Genomic DNA, 19550 nt, shown 5'->3' on the forward strand with positions numbered 1-19550 from the left:
CTCTTCTCCCACTGCCTGGCCACCGGCTGCACATCAGTCTCCACCCACACAGCCTTCTTGGGGTTTCTTTGGCCTTTGGACCTGGACTCCCCTCACTTCACAGAAACCACTACTGGTTTTGCCAGTCCCCTCTTTGTTTTCTATTTCCCTAGTCTCTGGTCTTTATTATCTCTTTCCTTGTATATCCTTTGGATTTATTTTCTGTTCATTCACTAACTTCTGAGATAAAAATCCTAGCTCAGAAAGTTTTAGCCTTTTTTCCTTTTCTACTCTATGTTTTTTCCCCTATTGCCCCCACCCCTACAATATACTTTTTTTTTAAGTTTATTTATTTTGAGAGAGAGAGAGAGAGAGAGAGGGAGAGAGCGAGAGAGTGTGTGTGTGTACAAGTAGGGGAGGGGCAGAGAGAAAGAGAAAGAGAGAGAATATCAAGCAGGCTCCACAATCAGAGTGGAGTCCAATGGGAGCTCAATCCCATGACCGTGAGATCATGACTTAAGCTGAAATCAAGACTCAGTCGCTTAACTGACTGAGCCACCCAGGTGCCTCCTACTATGTACTTTTAAAGTTTCCTCCTAAGTATGGTTTTAGGTGTTTCCTGTAAGTCTTGATATGTGGTATTTTTATTACCATTGAGTTCAAAATACTTTCTAACTGCTACTGTAATATTTTCTTTGATGTATGGATTATGCTTCATTTCCAAATAAGTCTTGTTTTTGTTATTGATTCTTAGCTTAGTTGCATCATGTCAGAGCATGATTTCACAGCTTTGAAAGTTGTTGTGACTTGTTTCATGACCCAGGATTCAGTCAATTCTGGTAAATGTTCCATGTGAGCTTGAAAAGAATGTGTGATTTCCAGTTGGGTACGGCATTCTATGAATGTACACTAGGTCAAATTACTAAACATAGTGTTTCTGTATCTTTACCAATTTTTGGGCTAACTTGTTCTATTGGTTCTTAAAAACTGTTCTATAATATCTCAGTATTTCTGTAAAATTGTCTATTTTTCCTTTCGACAGTTTTGACTTTATGTGTTTTGAACCTATGTTATTAAGTATATACAAATTTAGAATTATTCTACCTTCTGGGTGATTTGGATCTTTTATCTTTATGAAGTATTCCTTTTTATGCCATTTGTCTTAAAGTCTACTTTGTCTAATATTAATAATCTGTGCTTACTTTCTTTTTGTTAATATTTGCATGTTATATCTTTTCCCATTCTTTTTCTTTCAACTTTTAATCTTTTCATAGCTTTTTGTTTTAGATGCATTCTCAGCAAAGAGCATGTAATTGTTTTTGTCATTAAAAATCTAGTCTGATAATCATCATCTTCTAAAAGGGATATTCAGCTCACTCATATTTATAACTGATTTCTACATGTCCTACTCATTTCTTTTTCTCTCTTTCCTACCTCATTTTGAACTGATAATTTTTATTAATCCTCTTTTCCCTTGTATTAGTTTGGAAATTATATAATCTTTTACTATTTCTCTATTGGTTATCCTGGAGATTACAAAATAAATTCTATATTTACAAAAATCTAATGTCAGTTGGTACTTTTACTCTCTTTTGAGACAATAGAAGTACCTTTGGAACAGAATTTCCCAAATTTTAATGTGTATATAAATCACAGAGTGTCATAGACTCTATGTCTAAAGTTCTCTTTTGGCCAGCAAAGGAGCGGACGCAGGATTAAAGTGAGAGATGGCTAGTGTCTGGGAAAAGACAAGCCCCGAATAAGGGTCCTTGCCTGTTTTTATTAGGATCAGAAGGCTTACAAACATGGTGATGGACACGCACAAAGGGACAATGAATCTGTGAACATTAACTTGTGGTCGTGAGGGAAAGGGGGTCTTGAGGATATTTGTGGTTAGGGGTTTGGGTTAATACAAAACAAAATCCGGGCGCCAGGCAGTTGGGAGGAGCGTTGTTTACAGCGGACATGAGGCAGCACCTATGTTTACCTTAGCTAGCCTCAGGGATGAGACAGGTAGGGGAAATAACCTCAGGGTTGACAAGGCACCTTTTCTTTTGTTAACCATTTCCCCTCTGGGCTGCTTTGCCTGCAGCGCAGTGGTCCACAGTCCAATTCACCAATTTACCTAACCTGGCCCTATTCTCCTATGAAAGGAACTTTTCTGCTATAGTACTAAATTTGGGGTGCTTTCACCCTGAATATTTAATCTTGTTATTTCTATGTATTGGGCACCTTTGCACTGTTTCTATTTCAGGCTTTTGCCTCTCTCTGTCTATTTTGGGGTGCCTTTGCACCTCCCTATTCCTGGCACCTTTGTGCCTCCCTATTCTCAGGGTGTCTTTGCACCCCGCTATTCTTGGAGTGTCAATCTGGTTTACCCAAGCTTGGGTGTGAACATTTTATGACTTTGTATTTCTTTATGACTTGTCAACCCACTGGTGTAACCCCGGGGGATTCCTAAGTTTATCTCCCACAACAGAGGACCCTGTTAAAATAGGAATTCTGATTTAGTAAGTCTGAGAAGAAGTCCATGATTCTGCCTTCTAATAACCTCCATGGGCCACTCTATGAGTACAAAGCCTTTATAACACTTAACTCTATTTACTAAGTCCCTCTATAATTAAATGCCAATCATGTACTTTGACTCTATACATCTATAAACCCCTCAACACATTACTGTAGTTTTTTTATATAGACAATATTAACCTACATTTACCACAATAACTTGCCATTTTTGTTGCTTTTTACCCCTTTTTGCGTTTGATATTCCACCTGAAACCACTTTCCTTTTGCCTTAAGAATACCCTTTAGGGCTTCCTTTTATGGTATTCTATTGGTGAGAATTCTCTGTTTTCATCTGAAAATGTCTCTTTCGTTTTTTAAAAGTAAACTTTTTTGTAATTTTGGAATAGTTTTAGAATTACAGAGATAAAACAGAAGGTTCTCATATGTTCACCCAGGTTCCCCTAATGATACCATAATACATTTGTCAAAACTAAGAAGCCAACTTGACACATACTCTTGACCACACTTCAGACTTTATTTGGCTTTCTCTAGTTTTCTAATTAATATCTTCTTTCCACTTCAAGATCCAATCTAGGATACCACAAGTGATTAAATCATTTGAATGTCATGTACAACTGATATGAGAAGGGCACTGCATCTCTATGGGATTCTCCAAAACCAATAACCCTAGTCTAACCATGAGAAAATATCAAACTACAGGTGAGGAACATTCTAGAAAATATCTGACCAGTATTCCTCAAAATTGTCACAGTCATGGAAAACAGGAATAAACTGAGACATTATAATAGACTGAAGGAAATGAAGGAGACACGATGACTGAATACAGTGTGCTATACTGGATTGGCACATTGAAAAAGGCAAAGCAAAGATTAACTATTTGGAAGCAACGTAACTTTAGGTAGAATTATGCCAAAATGATATTTGGGTTAGGTACAACTGGGAAGCAAGGGACAAACGTTTTATTGATTGTCCTTAAGTCTTGAAAAAAATGATAACCCTTCCCTGTTTGGTAAGTAGAACTTTCTGCATTCTGCTCCAATTATTTTTTCTGTGTCAGTGGACTTTGAAGGTCATAGAATGTCAGGTATGATGGCAAGAACTTTATCTGGAGTATGCATAAATTATACTGAGGAGGGCAAAGGTATATCTTGACAGACACAATTTGATTATGAATAGAAGAGTGCTCTGGAACTTTAACAGTTCCTCTGTTGAGCATTTAATATTACAATTACATCTGTGGAGAAAGTCTCTCCTTATCAGATTCGCAGGGGTGCTATCACAGAGCAGAAAGGAGTGCTTTTCATTCAAGAGAGTAAGTGCTACAGTTAAGGGCTGGGAGTTAGGAAAAGTCTGTGGGTTGTCTGAAAGACCTATCTGTATTTCTGTCTGAAAGAATTGTGCACATGTTTAGTCTGAGAAAGACTTTGAGCAAGTGAGGAGTTTAATGTAGTAAGAGCAGCACCTATCTACCAGGAATTGAGTAGGTTTACCAACTGAATTTATTCAACTTGAGCATTTAAGGGTAAGTCAGGATATTGGGAGCTTTTTCCTTCTTTAGAGTACCCTTTTTGATCAGGATTGAGGGTTTTCCTTTGTCCCTGGTTTTCTTTTATGAGATAGGACATTCTGTTTTGCCAGTGTCCCTTCTATTTATACTGTCTACAGCATCCTTGTCAAAAATGTTGCTTGGAAGGTGTATCACCTAGCTGTTGGTTCGGCAAGATCATAGTTTATTTCAGACTCTGTCTCATTTTGATTCTAAACCCTTTTTAAAATATACCAACAGGTGTTTAGGCAAAGGTGCTATTTCCTATTCTAATTTCTATTTTTGAATTAGGCTTCAGTTTCAGGCTTAACTCCATTGACAGAATGAGATAAAAGGGCTGCTTTTACACTGACACCTTTATTAACTCCCGAATGTTGTCAGAGGTATTTTCTAGTCTAGCACAAAAAAAAATCTTATACTTTTACCTTTTTTCTTGGTTTCATGATTAAATTATAGTCTGATTAATTTTTATTGGAAATGTTTAGGGGTATGGCTTGTAAGAGGCTTTGCCCTACTTTTCAGGATTTTTTTAAACCCTAGATTTATTGTGGATAAAAGAGAGCCTGTAGACCCCTTTCTGCGTCAATCCAATTAGTTTTTGTTACCCAAGATTTAGCATCTGAGGTTCTGACCAACATGTATACAAGCTGATGTAGGTTAGGTAGCCCTGAATCATATGTACCCAAAAGCATTGTAAATTCTTCTAGGAATAGTTGCTGGTTTTGTTGGGGGTCTTGTAAGGAGGTCTTTAACTATAGCTCTTAATTCATCTTAATTCATCATCCAAAGTTTAAATTCTACACTTGCCTGCTTATCTGGCTCATAAGATATGGATCTTCAGAGGCATGTGATATTTTGTGGCGTTAGGAGGCTGTTGGGCAAACATGGGGGGGGGGTCTGCTCAAGAGGAAGAGAATGGCATAGTTGACAGAAGCAAGGAAAGACAGAGATGAGAAGGGTATTGGATATAGGGAGGCCACTGGAAGACAAGGACAGGAAGGATTTACTAGGAAATGAGTCTAGTTTCTTGTTGCCTAAGTTTGTCGAATTGCTCACGAGCTTTGGTCAAAGAATGTTTAAGTGAAATAAATTTTGAACCAGAATTTCTTTTGGAGGCTTCTGCATACCAGTTAAAAACTGCAGTCCATTGACCTGAGAAATCTTAATTCCCCTTCTTTTCTAGGTTGCCTATCAACACCAAATTTATCCAAGTCAAATGTCCCGCAGCGTGGCCACGGAAGGCCCAGATCCTCATTGCTGAAGTTATGCCACTAAGAGAGACAGCCACCAGAAGTAGGATTGTAATGACACCACATATAAGAAGCAGCAGTTTTTCCTGGCGGGGAAGTGGATTTAGGCTTAGACAAACCCAGGAGAGCTGGCAATGGTTGGCTGAAAGTGATGCTTATGCTCTTTGTGTCTCAGGCCTCCCACCTGAGGGTTGGCCCCTCCAAACACAGACCTGACAATCTGTGCCCCCCCCCCATCAGGTAGAAAATTAGAGTGAGCCCCCTCTCTAAATTAAAGGCAAATTCTCAAGACCAAAAATCAAGATGGAAGGAGTGCCTCACTCAGTTTTATTGGTGACCCACAGTGATGTTTGTCCAAATGGATGGCCATCTGGTGAGAACTTCACACTCACTGGTCTCTGAGGCTGGTTTGAACAACAGGCTTACAGGGCCTATGGCTGTGTTCTACCCTATGATTCTCCTTTTTATGACAAACAGCATTTTCAGGTAGCACAATACAAAATACAAATATAAAAGACAGCCAAAAAAGAATCAAAAGGAATGGCCTGATTCCACCAAGGAGAGAATAAGTACAATAAATAGCTGAGGAACTCCATGCAAAGATAGCAGAGTTCAGACCCAGCACTGACTTACAACGATGGCACAGACTTGACAGGCCACAAGCAGCAAGGCACAAGGGTCCTCTGCGTGTACCACATCTGGTCAAAGGCTGGGGGCCACAGTGATGGACAGTGCAGACCATGTCTCAGTGGAGTCTCCAGGAAAACTGTGGCAAGGAACAAAGACCACCCAAATAATAAACAGAGACTATTCATTCAGAGCTTCCTATAGCAAGGGAGTTAGTCACCATCACTCACATTTGGAGACTCAATGGCAGGCAGAAGGGTGGAAAAGCTTTATGGTGAAAAAAATGGGAAGAGTTCAGGTATGCTCTGATTGGGAGTTGTTAGCAAGGGGAAGATGGAGGTAGGCTAAAGAAAAGGGCATCTTATGTCATTGGTTTAGGGAGCATACTTGGCTTTCTCTGGTTAGTCCTGCGTTGGAAGCAAGTGAAAAAATTGGGAAGCTGGAAGTCATTGACTGAGTCCCAACTGTTCTGGCGAGATTGCTGCAGGGGTTTTGGTTTGGCTTCCTGGGATACTTACTGCAGAGATTATGGGGTTGGGGTTCTTAGGACATCAGACAAGGTCTAGTCCTTGTCCATTTGTACAACCAGCCCATCAAGGCAAAGATGGCATTGAGAGATTACATCTCGTTTAATCAAGACAATGGTCTCCTCCATGTTCCTATTTTACAAATGGGGAAAGTAAAGCTCAGGGAGTACGAGTAATGTACCCAAAGTCAAACAACTAGTGACACAAGCAAAATTCAGACTATGAATGTTGGATCTATTTTTAACTATGTTACATCTTGTAAAGACAATTAAATTATTCTGATGTTGTGCTATTAAAAATATTAGATACCTGGGCACCTGGGTGGCTCAGTCAGTTGAGCATCCAACTCTTGATTTCAGCTCAGGTCATGATCTCAGGGTTGTGGGATCAGGGCCCACGTTTGGCTCTGCACCGAGTATGGAGCCTGCTTGGGATTCTCTCTCTCTCCCTCTCTCCCCCACTTGCACAGGCGCTTTCTCTCTAAAGAAAAAGAAAGAAAGAAAGAAAGAAAGAAAGAAAGAAAGAAAGAAAGAAAGAAAGAAAGAAAAAATTTAAAAAATGTTAGATGTTCAATACTCATTGGGTGTGTGAATGGATGAAGATAATATTGGAATACCTCTTTTGAAATTGCTTCCACAGCCTGCAGTTTTTGAATAATTTCTATGAAGTCATACCTTGATGATGGATTTAGTTTCTGGAAACAAACATTTTTCCAAATTAAGACTGGTAAGTAAGGTGAGAGAAACTGCTGGCTCAAAAACCTAGAGTGTCCACTCAATAATGAGATGGATCTTGTACTTACATGTGATTGACAAGATAGCTTTGAAGGCTTTTCCAAAGAAGTTGCAAAAATAGTTGTATTTTGGGAATAAGAACTGAACTCTTCAAAAGTTTGAAGGCTGATGTTTACTTTAAAAAATGAGCTAAATTCTCATTATTTTTGTGGGTTATATTTCTGTGTAATTTTACAAAGTTTTTAAACCATCTATCATTCAGATAAATTTGAATTTGTAGCCCATCTATTTTGTGTTTAGTTCTGTGCTTTGAACACAGATATCCCATATAGCTTTCGTCAAACCGGAGTTCACAATCTAGTTGAGGAAAACAGAAAATTAACAATGGAAATGCAGCTTGACAAGTACCAGGCTGACAAATGGTAGGATGCCCTGGGAACATGTAGTAGGAACAGTGGTGAGTTGGTACATACTAAACAATTAATTCCTGGGCAGCAGCAGAGAGGTCAGGGCCTGATGTGTAGCAGTTGTTGATTTCCATGGTGCTTTCCACTCTACCATGGCCAATTCCAAACTCCCATCATGATGTCCCTAAACAGGGAGTTGGAAAGAGATGTGCGGTGGTACACCATTATTTTGTGATTCCACCACACGGATATAATAGAGGCAAATAATCTCAGAAGCGCACTTTAAACAATAAAATGTAGTAAAAATAAGTAGGAAGTGATAAAGTTTGTGTATTCATCACTTTTGCTTTTAATATAATTTAAAGTGGCTGTATTTAAAAACCAGCTCACAAAATTACCGCACATTTAACAATCAGCTTTTGCAAGCGAGTATGAACCAATTCAAGTGGACTCGAGCGATGTCAGGAATTACTGTAGGCTCACCTAAGGAGAAGAGTGCAAGGAAGTTGAAAGCAGGGATCCTATCTTTTCATTCCTATATATCCCATACCTAGCCCTGGGTTGTTTAATGGTCAAAACAATTCATTAAATCAACATGAAAATTTTTGTAGTCCCTACTATATATTCTGGGCACTGTTCTAGGCGCTTGGGGAGGTATGGCAGCGAAAACCAAGTCCCTAGACTTTAGGAAGTTTATATCCATAGGTATGTGGGCGTGGGTGTGGGGTATACAAAAAAAAAAAAAAAAAAAAGTAAAATCAGTTGGTGGGTGACAAGTATTGGGGCTTTCTGTAGAGCAAAGGACGGAAGGAGCGGGACACGGTTATTTCGTAGCGGGCTGTCAAGGCAATAATAAGAAATGTTGGGACGTGCAAAAAGGATGAAAGGTTCTGCAATATGAGAAACACTGTGTAAGGCTGAAGCACAGACTGCGCAACTCTCACCATTCAACGGAGTTGGAACACAAAAGATCCGAAAGTTTTTCTGCAGAGAAGTTCCTATAGCTCCCCTGTACTTTCCTCGGCCCCTCTGCACAAGGGCAAACTCTTACTTTAAGCCCGTCTCAGGATCCCGCCACACACGCAGACGTCTACGCATGCTCAAGTCCACGCTTCCTGGTGCACCATCTGTGCGGATTGCGCATGTGCGAAAGCGAGACGCGCTTTTTGTCCCAAGGCCTTGCCGTACCGTCCAGGCTGCGAGTTGCGTCCCGGTTCAGTAGTGGGTGCAGGGTGTGTCGAGTGTTCTCTTGCTGCGGTTGCTACCGCCGAAATGAACCGCGAGAGCTTCGCGGCGGGCGAGCGGCTGGTGTCGCCGGCTTACGTGCGGCAGGGTTGTGAGGCCCGCCGCTCGCATGAGCACCTCGTACGGCTGCTTCTGGAGAAGGTACCGAGCTGTCGGGCCCCTCTCCAGCCGCAGCGCCCCCCCCCCCCCCCCCCCACCCAGCCTCAGGTTCCGCCCAGCGCCCAGGTCGTGCTGCGTCCTGCCCACTCGCTCCTCTTTGCTGGTTGAGACCTGTCCGCGGCAGTCTGTCGCAGCTTGGCAAGCATTGTGCTGAGTTGCTGCGCTCAGCTCCTTCTCAGCCTCACCAAAGTCAGCAAAACCCAGAGAGTGTTGTGAAGGGAGCGTGCGGGAGTCGGGATTTTGAGTCTGGTTGTTTTCTAACTTCGGGATGTGGAAGTCCCAGTTGCTACTGTTTTGTTGGCGAAAAGGGCAAGGTTCGCATCTGCCGTCTTCCACTACTCCCAAGGACTCACGGAACACTTTGTTTCTAAACCACGACATACTAACTCTAGCCAAGAGCTGCCCCCGAACTTCACAGGTCTCGTTCCTACCGGTATCCCGAATTTTAATTTCACTGACGTTTGACAATCCCTAGTTTCAGCAGCCTGGTTGGAACAGTCCTCGTTGAAGATAAGGTTTATTGGTTTTCAGTTACTTTAACTCATTGAAACATCAAACCTGAGTAGATCTCATCGTATTCATTTATTATCACTTCTGGCAATCTGTAGAGAATTGTAATGCAGTGTAACGAATGTTTTGCCTATTCGAGGTTTCCTAATAGTGCGGAATTTATGTCTGAAGTTTAGAAAGCAAGGAGTATGGCAAACTACACATTACAAAGTTTAAAAAATGTATTGAAGTAAGGTCCTGGGGGATGGTTTTCTTCACTATACATGTTTTGTTTTGTTTTGTTTAAAGGGCAAGTGTCCAGAGGATGGTTGGGATGAAAGTACACTTGAACTCTTTTTGCATGAACTTGCAATCATGGACAGCAACAACTTCCTGGGTAATTGTGGTGTTGGTGAAAGAGAAGGGAGAGTGGCATCTGCATTAGTTGCTCGGCGTCATTACAGGTATATTTTTAAAGTAGAAGACATTCCCCCCCCCCCTTTTTTTTATTAAAAACAATGGTGGTAATAGTAACATATTAAATTATACAATGTCCATTGGTAACCTACTTCTTCCCTATTCAAATGGACATAGAAACTAGATGCAACAGGGAGATGGAAACAATTTGAGTATGTGTTTTTCAGGACAGTAGGATGACAGTGGTGGCTATTCTGTCAGGTTCTGGGTGGTGAACAATACTGCCTATACATTCTGTTAATAACGTTTAATGTAATACGCCTGTTTGGTTGTAAGAGTTTAAATATGTTAAGGTTGTTTATAGTTTGCTGGGGGTTTTTTGTTTTGTTTTGTTTTAATTTCTTTAATGTTTATTTTTGAGAGAGAGAGAAACCATGAGCAGGGGAGGGGCAGAGAAAGAGGGAGACACAAAATCTGAAGCAGGCTCCAAGTTCCGAGCTGTCAGCAAGAGCCCAACACAGGGCTTGATCTCATGGACCGTGAGATCATGACCTGAGCTGAAGTCGGCTGCCCAACCGACTGAGCCATCCAGGTGCCCCAGTTTGCTGTTTCTTTTCTAACATTGCAAGTTTTTGTTTTTGTTTTTTTTTAAGAGAATGATATGTAGGTAGAACTTTAAAATGTTGTTCATCTGTATCTAAAATGAGTTATTTTATAAATACCTTGCTTTGTTGCAGTAGATGCAGGAAAGATACCTTAAATTTGATTTTAGATTATTAAGTGACCTTTTTCTTTTGCAATATTTTAGGGAGTTTTTATCAATTCTGTTAACCATTTAATTGGTAGTATTTCCAAATATGATCATGTCTCTGTTCTTCAAAGTTTCCATGAAATATAGGTAAACTAGTAAACACTCCTGTCTTGAAATTTGCAGTGATGAAACTCTTCTGCAGATAGTAGAATTTTATTTCAATCAAAACCATTGCAGTCGGAACTAATAATAATAATGAATCTATAACTTGGATGAAAAATTCATGGTTAAAATGGGCTGATAACATGATTTATAATATTTGCAAAAAAATGCTTTCTACATTAGGTTTCCGGGATAATGAAGTATAACACTAGTGTTCTGTGATAATCCCAGCGTGAAGGATTTCTGATCTAACTATAAAGTACAAACAGACTTTTGATTCTGAAGAATATTCAGAAGTGTCTCTCACGTGCATGACATCATCTAATCAAAATGAGTAGATTTGCACACTATTTTAAGGAGTATACACAGTTGACCCTTGACCAATATAGGTTTGAAATGTGCAGGTCCACTCACATGTGGATTTGTTTTTGATGAATATAGTACAGTACTTGTAAATGCATTTGCTCTTCCTTATGATATTCTTAATAACATGATCTTTTCTCTAACTTACCTTATTATTGGAAAACAGTATATAATACACATACAAGATATGTGTCAATTGACTGTTTATGTTATTGGTAGGGCTTCCAGTCAACAGTAGGCTATTAGTAATTAAGTTTTGGGGGAATCAAAGTTATTTGTGAATTTTTGACTGTGTGTCCCCCCCTCCCCCCCAAACTCCTGCCTTCAGGGGTCAGCTGGAGTATTTTTAAAATTAAGGTGATATTTGAAATAGCAGCTCATGCCCATGGGAACTTAGTCCACTGCTCTGGTTAAGGAAATGGAAAGAAAGAAGAGAATCTGATGTTACATATATTCTGGTTTTCTATTGCTGCTAACATACATCTCGAAACTTAGTGGCTGAAAACAATCATTTATTATTATCTCTCACAGTTCTGGGGGTTAACTGGGCTCAGCAGGATGATTATTGCTTTCTGTCTCTCATACAGTTGTAGTCAGATGTTGGCTGAGAGTTTAGTCATTAGGTTCAACTGGACAGTTTATCTAAGTTGACTCACTTAGATGGCTGAGAGATCAGATGGCCTCTCCACGTGGCATGGGCCTCTCCAGGTGGCATGGGCCTCTCCCAGCATGGCAGCTGGATTATGAGAGGGAACTCCCACAAAAGCAAGCCCTTCAAGAGGTCAGGTGAAGCTTTAAGGCTTCTTTGACCTAGATCAGAAATTCCAGACCATCACTTCTTGCTAGATTCTTCCTGGCCAAGCAGTTCACTAAGGCCAGTGCAGATTCAATGCAGAGGAATTTGATTCTTTCTCTTGGTGTTGACAATAGTGTGTAGCATAGAGAGAAGAGGAATTGATGGTGGCCATCTTGGGAGACTAGCTACCACAGTATAAATGATGAATTTGTTTCAACTTAACTAGGATATTTTTACATTGTTAATAGTGTATGAAAAATGCCTACAATAGTCAAGTGTTGCCTGTTGTTTTGATTATTGTGTCTATATACTTATACAGTGGATTACTTAGAACACTGAATATTTTTGTCCATTTGTTGGCCCATTTTTTGCTTAGGTTCATTCATGGAATTGGACGATCGGGTGATATTTCTGCTGTGCAACCAAAAGCTGCAGGTTCTAGCCTTTTGAACAAAATTACCAATTCTTTGGTCCTGGACATCATAAAGTTGGCTGGTATGTACTATGTTAATCATAATACTTTTGGCTGACCAGCCATATACACTTTTGCCTAATATCTTTTATTAATGCCTCTTTCCAAATAGGTTATAAATGGCTTTCGAAAAGATACATATATATATATATATATATATATATATATATATATATATATATATATATTAAAACCCTTTAGAAAAAGACGGAAAATCAGAACCATAAGCCAGGAGGATGAATTTGGCAGTGAGCCTCCTGAGACCAAGGACACAAGAAGCACAAAGTCTATAACTCTTACTATTTAATTGAAGAAGTATATCATTTCTTCATGAAGGGTGCTGGTTTTTCAGTGGAATAACAAATTTCTCTTTTACTTCTTATTTTTAGGTGTCCATACAGTGACCAACTGCTTTGTAGTTCCTATGGCAACTGGTATGAGTCTAACCTTGTGTTTCTTAACATTACGACACAGAAGACCAAAGGCAAAATATATTATATGGCCAAGAATAGACCAGAAGTCCTGCTTTAAATCCATGATCACTGCAGGTAAAGGAAGAGGAGTGGCATACATAATGCAGAAGATTCAGACTGTTTATATAGAGATAGATGAATGAGAAAGAAACTAAGCGTGTTCCTATTCCCTCCTTTTATTGTCATAAAATACACATAACAAGATTTACCATTTTAATCATTTTTAAAGGTATAGTTCTCTGACATTAAATACATTCACATTGTTGTGCAACCATTGCGTAACACCAGCTCCAGAACTTTTTCATCCTCTTAAACTGAGTCTCTATCCATTAAACAATAACTGCTCCCTCCACACTACCCCCAGTTCCCAACAATCACCTTTCTACTTTCTGTCTCTATGAATCTGACTACTCTGGGTCTTTCATATAAGTGGAATCAGAGTATTCGTCCTTTTGAGACTGGCTTATTTCACATAGCATAGTATCTTTAAAGTTCATCCGTGTTGTAGCACGTATCAGAATTTCTTTCCTTTTTTAAGGCTAATATTCCACTGTGTATATATACATATATATATATATATATATATATATATGTATAGATATACGTATATATATTTCACATTTCATTTGTTCATTCATTCATTCATTCATTGATGGACACTTGGGTTGCTTTCACTTTTTGTTTCTTGTGAATAATGCTGCTATGAATATGGGTGCTTAAGTACCTGTTTGAGTCTCTGCTTTGAATTCTTTGGGCTGTATACTCAGAAGTGGAATTGCTGTATCATATGTCCCCATTTTAAAGAATATGATTACCCATCTCACAAGATTGTTTTGAGTATTAAATAGGATGGCATATGAAATGCCCAACAGCAATCCTTGGAGCATAGACCGTGCTTCAGGAATGGTTGTTGCATATACATAAGTGGAATACACATAAATTATTAGCATGAATCAAAGTGTAAGGATACAGGGGTACCTGGGTGGCTCAGTTGGTTGAATGTCTGACTCTTGATTTTGGCTCAGGTCATGATCTCATGGTTCAGTTCATGGGATTGAGCATCAGACTCCACACAGCCTGCTTGGGATTCACTCTTCTTCCCCTTACTCTCTGCCCCTTCCCTGCTTGCACTCACGTGCACACGTGCACACACTTTCTTTCTGTCTCTAAGTCAAGAAAGAAAGAAAGAAAAAGTGTAAGGATATAGACATTATTAAGTATAAATGAGGCAGAAACTCTACTTTGGTATTTTAGTATTTGGCTTGATTAATTCAAGTCGAATTTGAGAATTTGAGGTTAATTTTGAATGGCCTCAGTGTGTTGTATGAAATGAACTGTATTAGGCTATAATTAAACTGTATAAGTAATCCTAAAGAAACTCATGTAAAGGGATTCATAGTACGGACATATAGCAGAAACTGATAGACTTTTAAAAAATATACTGATTTATTTTAAGTGGCATAAAATTGTTAAGTCTGTTTATTTATATCATGTTAACCAAAGAACTAATAACCAAACTTCTGGGAAAGATTGTCATGTTGAAAAAGTGGAAACTATTCCAAAAGATGTTAGGATTTATACTACAATTTATAGTTTATCCTTTCTTAGGATAGCCTAATTCTTAGTAAATAAGATAGTTGTATCCTCAAAAAAAATTTGCATTTTAAAAAGTTTTAAAAGCAAAAATAAGATTGTGTCTAGAGAATTTGAGAAATAATAGAAAATCAGCTGTAATTAGGAAGCTACTTATTTAAAGTTTTGTGTGTTTGTTTTGATAGCTGTGAAAATACAGGTATAAAACCTGGACATCTCTGCACCAACATAATTGAATTGATTTTATAGTGGCCAGGTTTTTATATTTCTGTAGACAGAATGCAGACAACTTGATATGGATTTTAGAACACAAAACTACTTGCTCATAACTGTGCTTTAATTTGTTGTGTGGTCTTGTGAAAGCCACTCAATTTTCCTAAACTTCACCACCCTTATCTTTGACACGAGTGAGATCAGCTAAATGGTTTCTAAATCTCTTACAGCCCCTAAATCCATGAGTCTAGTCTGCTGCGGATTTGCTATTTGGGAAGACTCAAGATGTAACTGCATAATAACTTTATGTGTAAAATTTCCCAAGTTTAGTTTCTATCCAGTTTGTAAGATTTAAGCACTTAGATTTTACTTTTACCCTAAGTACTTACTAATATTACAAAATAATTTAGTTATCTAAATGCTTTACATGTTGGGATGAGCACTGGGTGTTGTATGGAAACCAATTTGACAATAAATTTCATATGAAAAAAATAAATGCTACGTACATTATTTAGTGTATATATTGCACATACAACTCTTAATGTTCATGGATCTCTAAATATTCACCATACAAGATTACATAGTTATTATTTGGGTAGACCTTTGAGCATATGCTAGTTAAGTGTACTAATTCAATTGAAAATTGGGAAAGTTTTTGTATGTAAGTTATAGAAGACCCTTGTAAACTATGAGATGGGTCAGTGATCATTAGGCTACTAAAATGCATTACTTTTTCCTTAGCAGTAAAATATTAAGTTGATTGTGATTTGTTTTGGTACTTGAATTGTATTATTTTTTTGTTCATTCCTGACATAAGGTGAACTTAGAATGAAATGTTGCCAGAGAATGAGTAGATTTACTTTTCTGTGGTCTGAAATTGTATGTACTAAGTGATCCTTTTATCAATGACTGTGTAATTACTTTTATAGGTGTCTATTTGACATTTGTTTTCCTTCCCAGAAATAGGCATATCTTTCTGGGCATATCTGAGTGTTAAATAGTTTTGTGGTCCTCATTGTGGTCTAGGGGTCCTTCACATTATTTTGACCTGCCTTTGACTCATACCAGTATTGAGCCAGGTCTTTATCACTAGGGGAGGGTTCACTGACCAAATCAAATATTTAGTGTTCTTATGCAGAATGGCACTGTTTCCTAGAGTTCCAGGATTTTTCTTACTTTCGTTTACCTAACACTTTGATTTCGGATTGGCTTGGTTAGGTTTTGAACCTGTGGTGATAGAGAACGTGTTAGAAGGTGACGAGCTGCGCACAGACCTGGAAGCAGTGGAGGCTAAAGTCCGGGAACTTGGGCCTGATCACATTCTGTGCGTTCATTCTACTACCTCCTGTTTTGCTCCAAGGGTGCCTGATAGGTAAATAATTTGTAAATACTGTCCTGTAGATGTTGATTGGTCTTTTAAGTGAAATGCAGACATACTAATTGTCAAACATGCTTAAGTAACACGTGGCAGTAAATAGGTGAATGGACCGATGGAGAAACGACAGTGGTTTGGGAAAATGAAAATTTGGATAGAGAAGTTGGGAAAACAACTAGTAGCAAGTGGACCTGAGCAGACAAAAAACATCTCTGTTTTCTTGTTTGTTCCTGTTTCTAATCTCTGTGTGTCTTTTCCTCATTGTTTTGTAGAAGTTTCTAAGCATAATGTTGGATTTACTTGTTTTCATTGCTATCTCCATTTCTTTGATCTTACAGTAAGTTTTCCTATGTAAGAACTATCAGTATTAACAGATTTTTAAATAGAAAATTTTAGGATTATTTATTGCCTTTTGAATTCTTTTAATTGGAAGATTAACTCACACGTACACTCAAGTGTTCACAGTGGATGTCTTTGCATTTTGAGAAAAATGCATACATTTAAGAAAAGCAAGGACACTTAGGTCACTCTGTTGTTAAGCATCTGGCTTCCGCTCAGGTCATGATCTCACAGTTTGTGATTTCGAGTCCCACATCCCCACATCGGCTGAGCTGGAGCCTCGCTTCAGGAGAGCATTGCTGCTCTCTTTCTCTCTTCTCTCCCCCTCCCTCTCCCTCTCCCTCTCCCCCTTGCTCACTTGCACCTTTCTTCTCTCAAGAGAAAAGGGAAGAAAAGACTAAAGAAAAGCAGAAAGGGAAAAAGCAAATGTTTACTCTTTAAAGGGTGTCCACAAATTTTTATTCTGGAAATGTAATAGGCCTGAGTATAGTAATACAGATTCCTAGTTTTGACAGCAACTGTTTCATTTGAACATTTTGAACTGATGTGCTAATAATTTGTGAAAACTATATTGACTTGGACTATCTTTTTTAGGTTGAGTTGTATATACTTTAGTTTTAATTCATGGAATCACATACTTCGGCAGTAATGAATGTATGTTAATTTTTATCATTTTACTATTATTACTACTTATTACTATAGGCATGTTTTAAGAGACAATTTTAAGAGCATGCTTTTGAAAATTTACCTTGTTATGTTACTCTGTGGATTCTATTTTAAGATTATGTTACATATGCTTTTGTTGTTTATTCATTACTTACCAATCAGATTTTAAATTTGTATTGAAATATTAAATAAACATCCCTATTGTTCTTCATTGATTGTATTGCTATCTAGAAGAATTTTAATGTGATAGAAATAAATCCCATTTCTAAAAACAGCACATGGATATTTGTGATAGATTTTTTTAATGTTTATTTTTGAGAGAGAGAGAGACAGAGTGCGAGCGGGGGAGGGCAGAGAGAGAGAGGGAGACACAGAATCCAAAGCAGGCTCCAGGCTCTGAGCTGTTAGCACAGAGCCCAACGCGGGGCTTGAACTCACGAACTGTGAGATCATGCCCTGAGCCGAAGTCAGATGCTGAACCAACTGAGCCACCTAGGGGCCCCTGTGTTAGATTATTTATGCTTGAGGATAGTTTTGTTTCATTTTGACTTTTTTTTTGATGTTTACAGTATGCTTGGTGTAGGGTTAAGTATTTTACATGTATTATCTCTTTTGGAAACAAATCACCAAAGTTTTTTATCAGTGAGCAAAATTCTCATGTGCCATTTTTTTTAGTTGTGTTATATAATGACTGTTTCTGGTATAGGTGAACTTTAGAAAAATGGTAATACACAGTTGTAGTAATATGTTTGAACTTCTGATTTTATTAAATTTAAAATATGATTTTATTTCATTGCATTAAGCTTAATTCCTTTATAGTCTTAATTTGAATAGTTGTATATATATGTTGTCTTTATTAATTAATTTGACAGAGTATTGTGGGGCAAAATCAGTCAAAGGAAATGTAATAAAAAAGGATATCATTTTTTCTATTTGTTTTTTTTTTTAATTTTTTATTTAAAAAAAAATTTTTTTTTTCAATGTTTATTTATTTTTGGGACAGAGAGAGACAGAGCATGAACGCGGGAGGGGCAGGGAGAGAGGGAGACACAGAATCGGAAACAGGCTCCAGGCTCTGAGCCATCAGCCCAGAGCCTGACGCAGGGCTCGAACTCACGGACCGCAAGATCGTGACCTGGCTGAAGTCGGACGCTTAACCGACTGCGCCACCCAGGCGCCCCTATCATTTTTTCTATTTGACAAGCTGATCTTCAGTTGGCTGCTAAGTTAGAATACAATTTGATTCACATGTAAGATTTTTTGTCTCTCCTTGCCTTTCATTAAATACCTTTATATACGCTCTAAACATGAGCAGACTTCCTCAATTCTGACTATTTAAAACTACTCACAAGTGATTCTTTTTTCTTTTTAAAATAGTACTTTATGTTGTTATAGTATCTTACTGTCAAGGAACTTTGTTATTAAGGAATGCTTTCATTAGAACACAAACACATCAAAGTGCATTTTATGAAGAAAATACTTGGGTGTATCCCAGAAGGTCTAGTTTGTTAAAAACGACATCTGATTAATTTAAGTAGTAGAAAGGTTCCTGTGTCAATTTGTGAGCTTTATGAAAATGAATGATAAAATGACTCTTTAATTCATAATACTTTAAGGAAGTAAATTGAAAACTTCGGACGAATGAACAGAATAATGTCAGTCCTATCTGTACTTTAAAAACATATTAACGCGTATCTACTAAAAAAGAAAACGTATTTGGCAAAAGTAAGTAATAAAACTATGTAATAGATATTTGAAATACATCCGTGTGGGAAAGAACTTTTACTGAATAAAAGTGCTTTGCTTCTAGATTCTTTATATTGTAGAAAGAACATTTTTTAAAAATTTAACTTTATTAAATCATAGGATTTAGTCTTAGCTTCACAGCACGTGAAGACGTTTCTATTAAGAGATCACCTCCGTCACAAGTAGTAGTTAGTTTCTCAGAGGAACATCATTTATTACATTCTAATTGAAATTTATTACCTTACTTTACATAGAGTTAGACTCTCAAATTGTTTTAATATAAGGAGTGTCAAATGAAAAAGTAAGAGTGAATTTAAAACTGGCAGCTATTTAAAAGATTCTTTAGTTTCCAAGTTGTTGGAAAATGTTATTTTGGTACTGAAACGTTTTAATGTTCTGTATTTTTTAATACATTAAAGTCTACTTGAAAATGTATTTTTTACTTTATGAGATGTTAAATGTGAGATTTCTTAAGATTTCGAGATATGCTAATTATTTTGCAGATATTAGCTTTAGTATAATAAGCAACCAAAAGCATTTAAAAATGAGCATACCACCTTGTAAGGGGTCATTATAATCTGCTTCTTGCTTTATATATATATATATAGGAAATTTTAAAGCGATTTAAAAGCTACCATCTATGTAAGTTTTTATAAATACCCGTTTTCTCATTTATTGGTAACATTATTTTAAAA

General features: G+C 37.8%; 1 protein-coding gene and 1 long non-coding RNA gene across 3 annotated transcripts in view; one reads left to right on the forward strand and one right to left on the reverse strand.

Annotated features, from left to right (window-relative positions):
• LOC123596109 overlaps window positions 1–8676 on the reverse strand; it is a 41863-nt gene extending 33187 nt beyond the window's left edge. The window contains exons 1-2 of the long non-coding RNA XR_006711539.1: window positions 8541–8676; window positions 5935–6067 (exon numbers count right to left, since the gene is read on the reverse strand). This is a non-coding gene — a long non-coding RNA (uncharacterized LOC123596109). The remainder of the gene's footprint in view (window positions 1–5934; window positions 6068–8540) is intronic.
• A 79-nt stretch (window positions 8677–8755) lies between these two features.
• Window positions 8756–19550, forward strand: part of SEPSECS (Sep (O-phosphoserine) tRNA:Sec (selenocysteine) tRNA synthase) — a 36606-nt gene continuing 25811 nt past the window's right edge. Inside the window, exons 1-5 of one of the 2 annotated variants that reach the window (XM_045474362.1) lie at window positions 8756–8982; window positions 9799–9953; window positions 12355–12473; window positions 12840–12998; window positions 15948–16101. In XM_045474362.1, coding sequence (XP_045330318.1) covers window positions 8869–8982; window positions 9799–9953; window positions 12355–12473; window positions 12840–12998; window positions 15948–16101 — 701 coding nt within the window. In that variant the 5' untranslated portion in view covers window positions 8756–8868. The remainder of the gene's footprint in view (window positions 8983–9798; window positions 9954–12354; window positions 12474–12839; window positions 12999–15947; window positions 16102–19550) is intronic. The other variant, XM_045474363.1, reaches the window with a different exon arrangement.

Source organism: Leopardus geoffroyi, chromosome B1 (assembly GCF_018350155.1).
Source record: "Leopardus geoffroyi isolate Oge1 chromosome B1, O.geoffroyi_Oge1_pat1.0, whole genome shotgun sequence".
In the NCBI taxonomy this organism is placed as follows: domain Eukaryota; kingdom Metazoa; phylum Chordata; class Mammalia; order Carnivora; family Felidae; genus Leopardus; species Leopardus geoffroyi.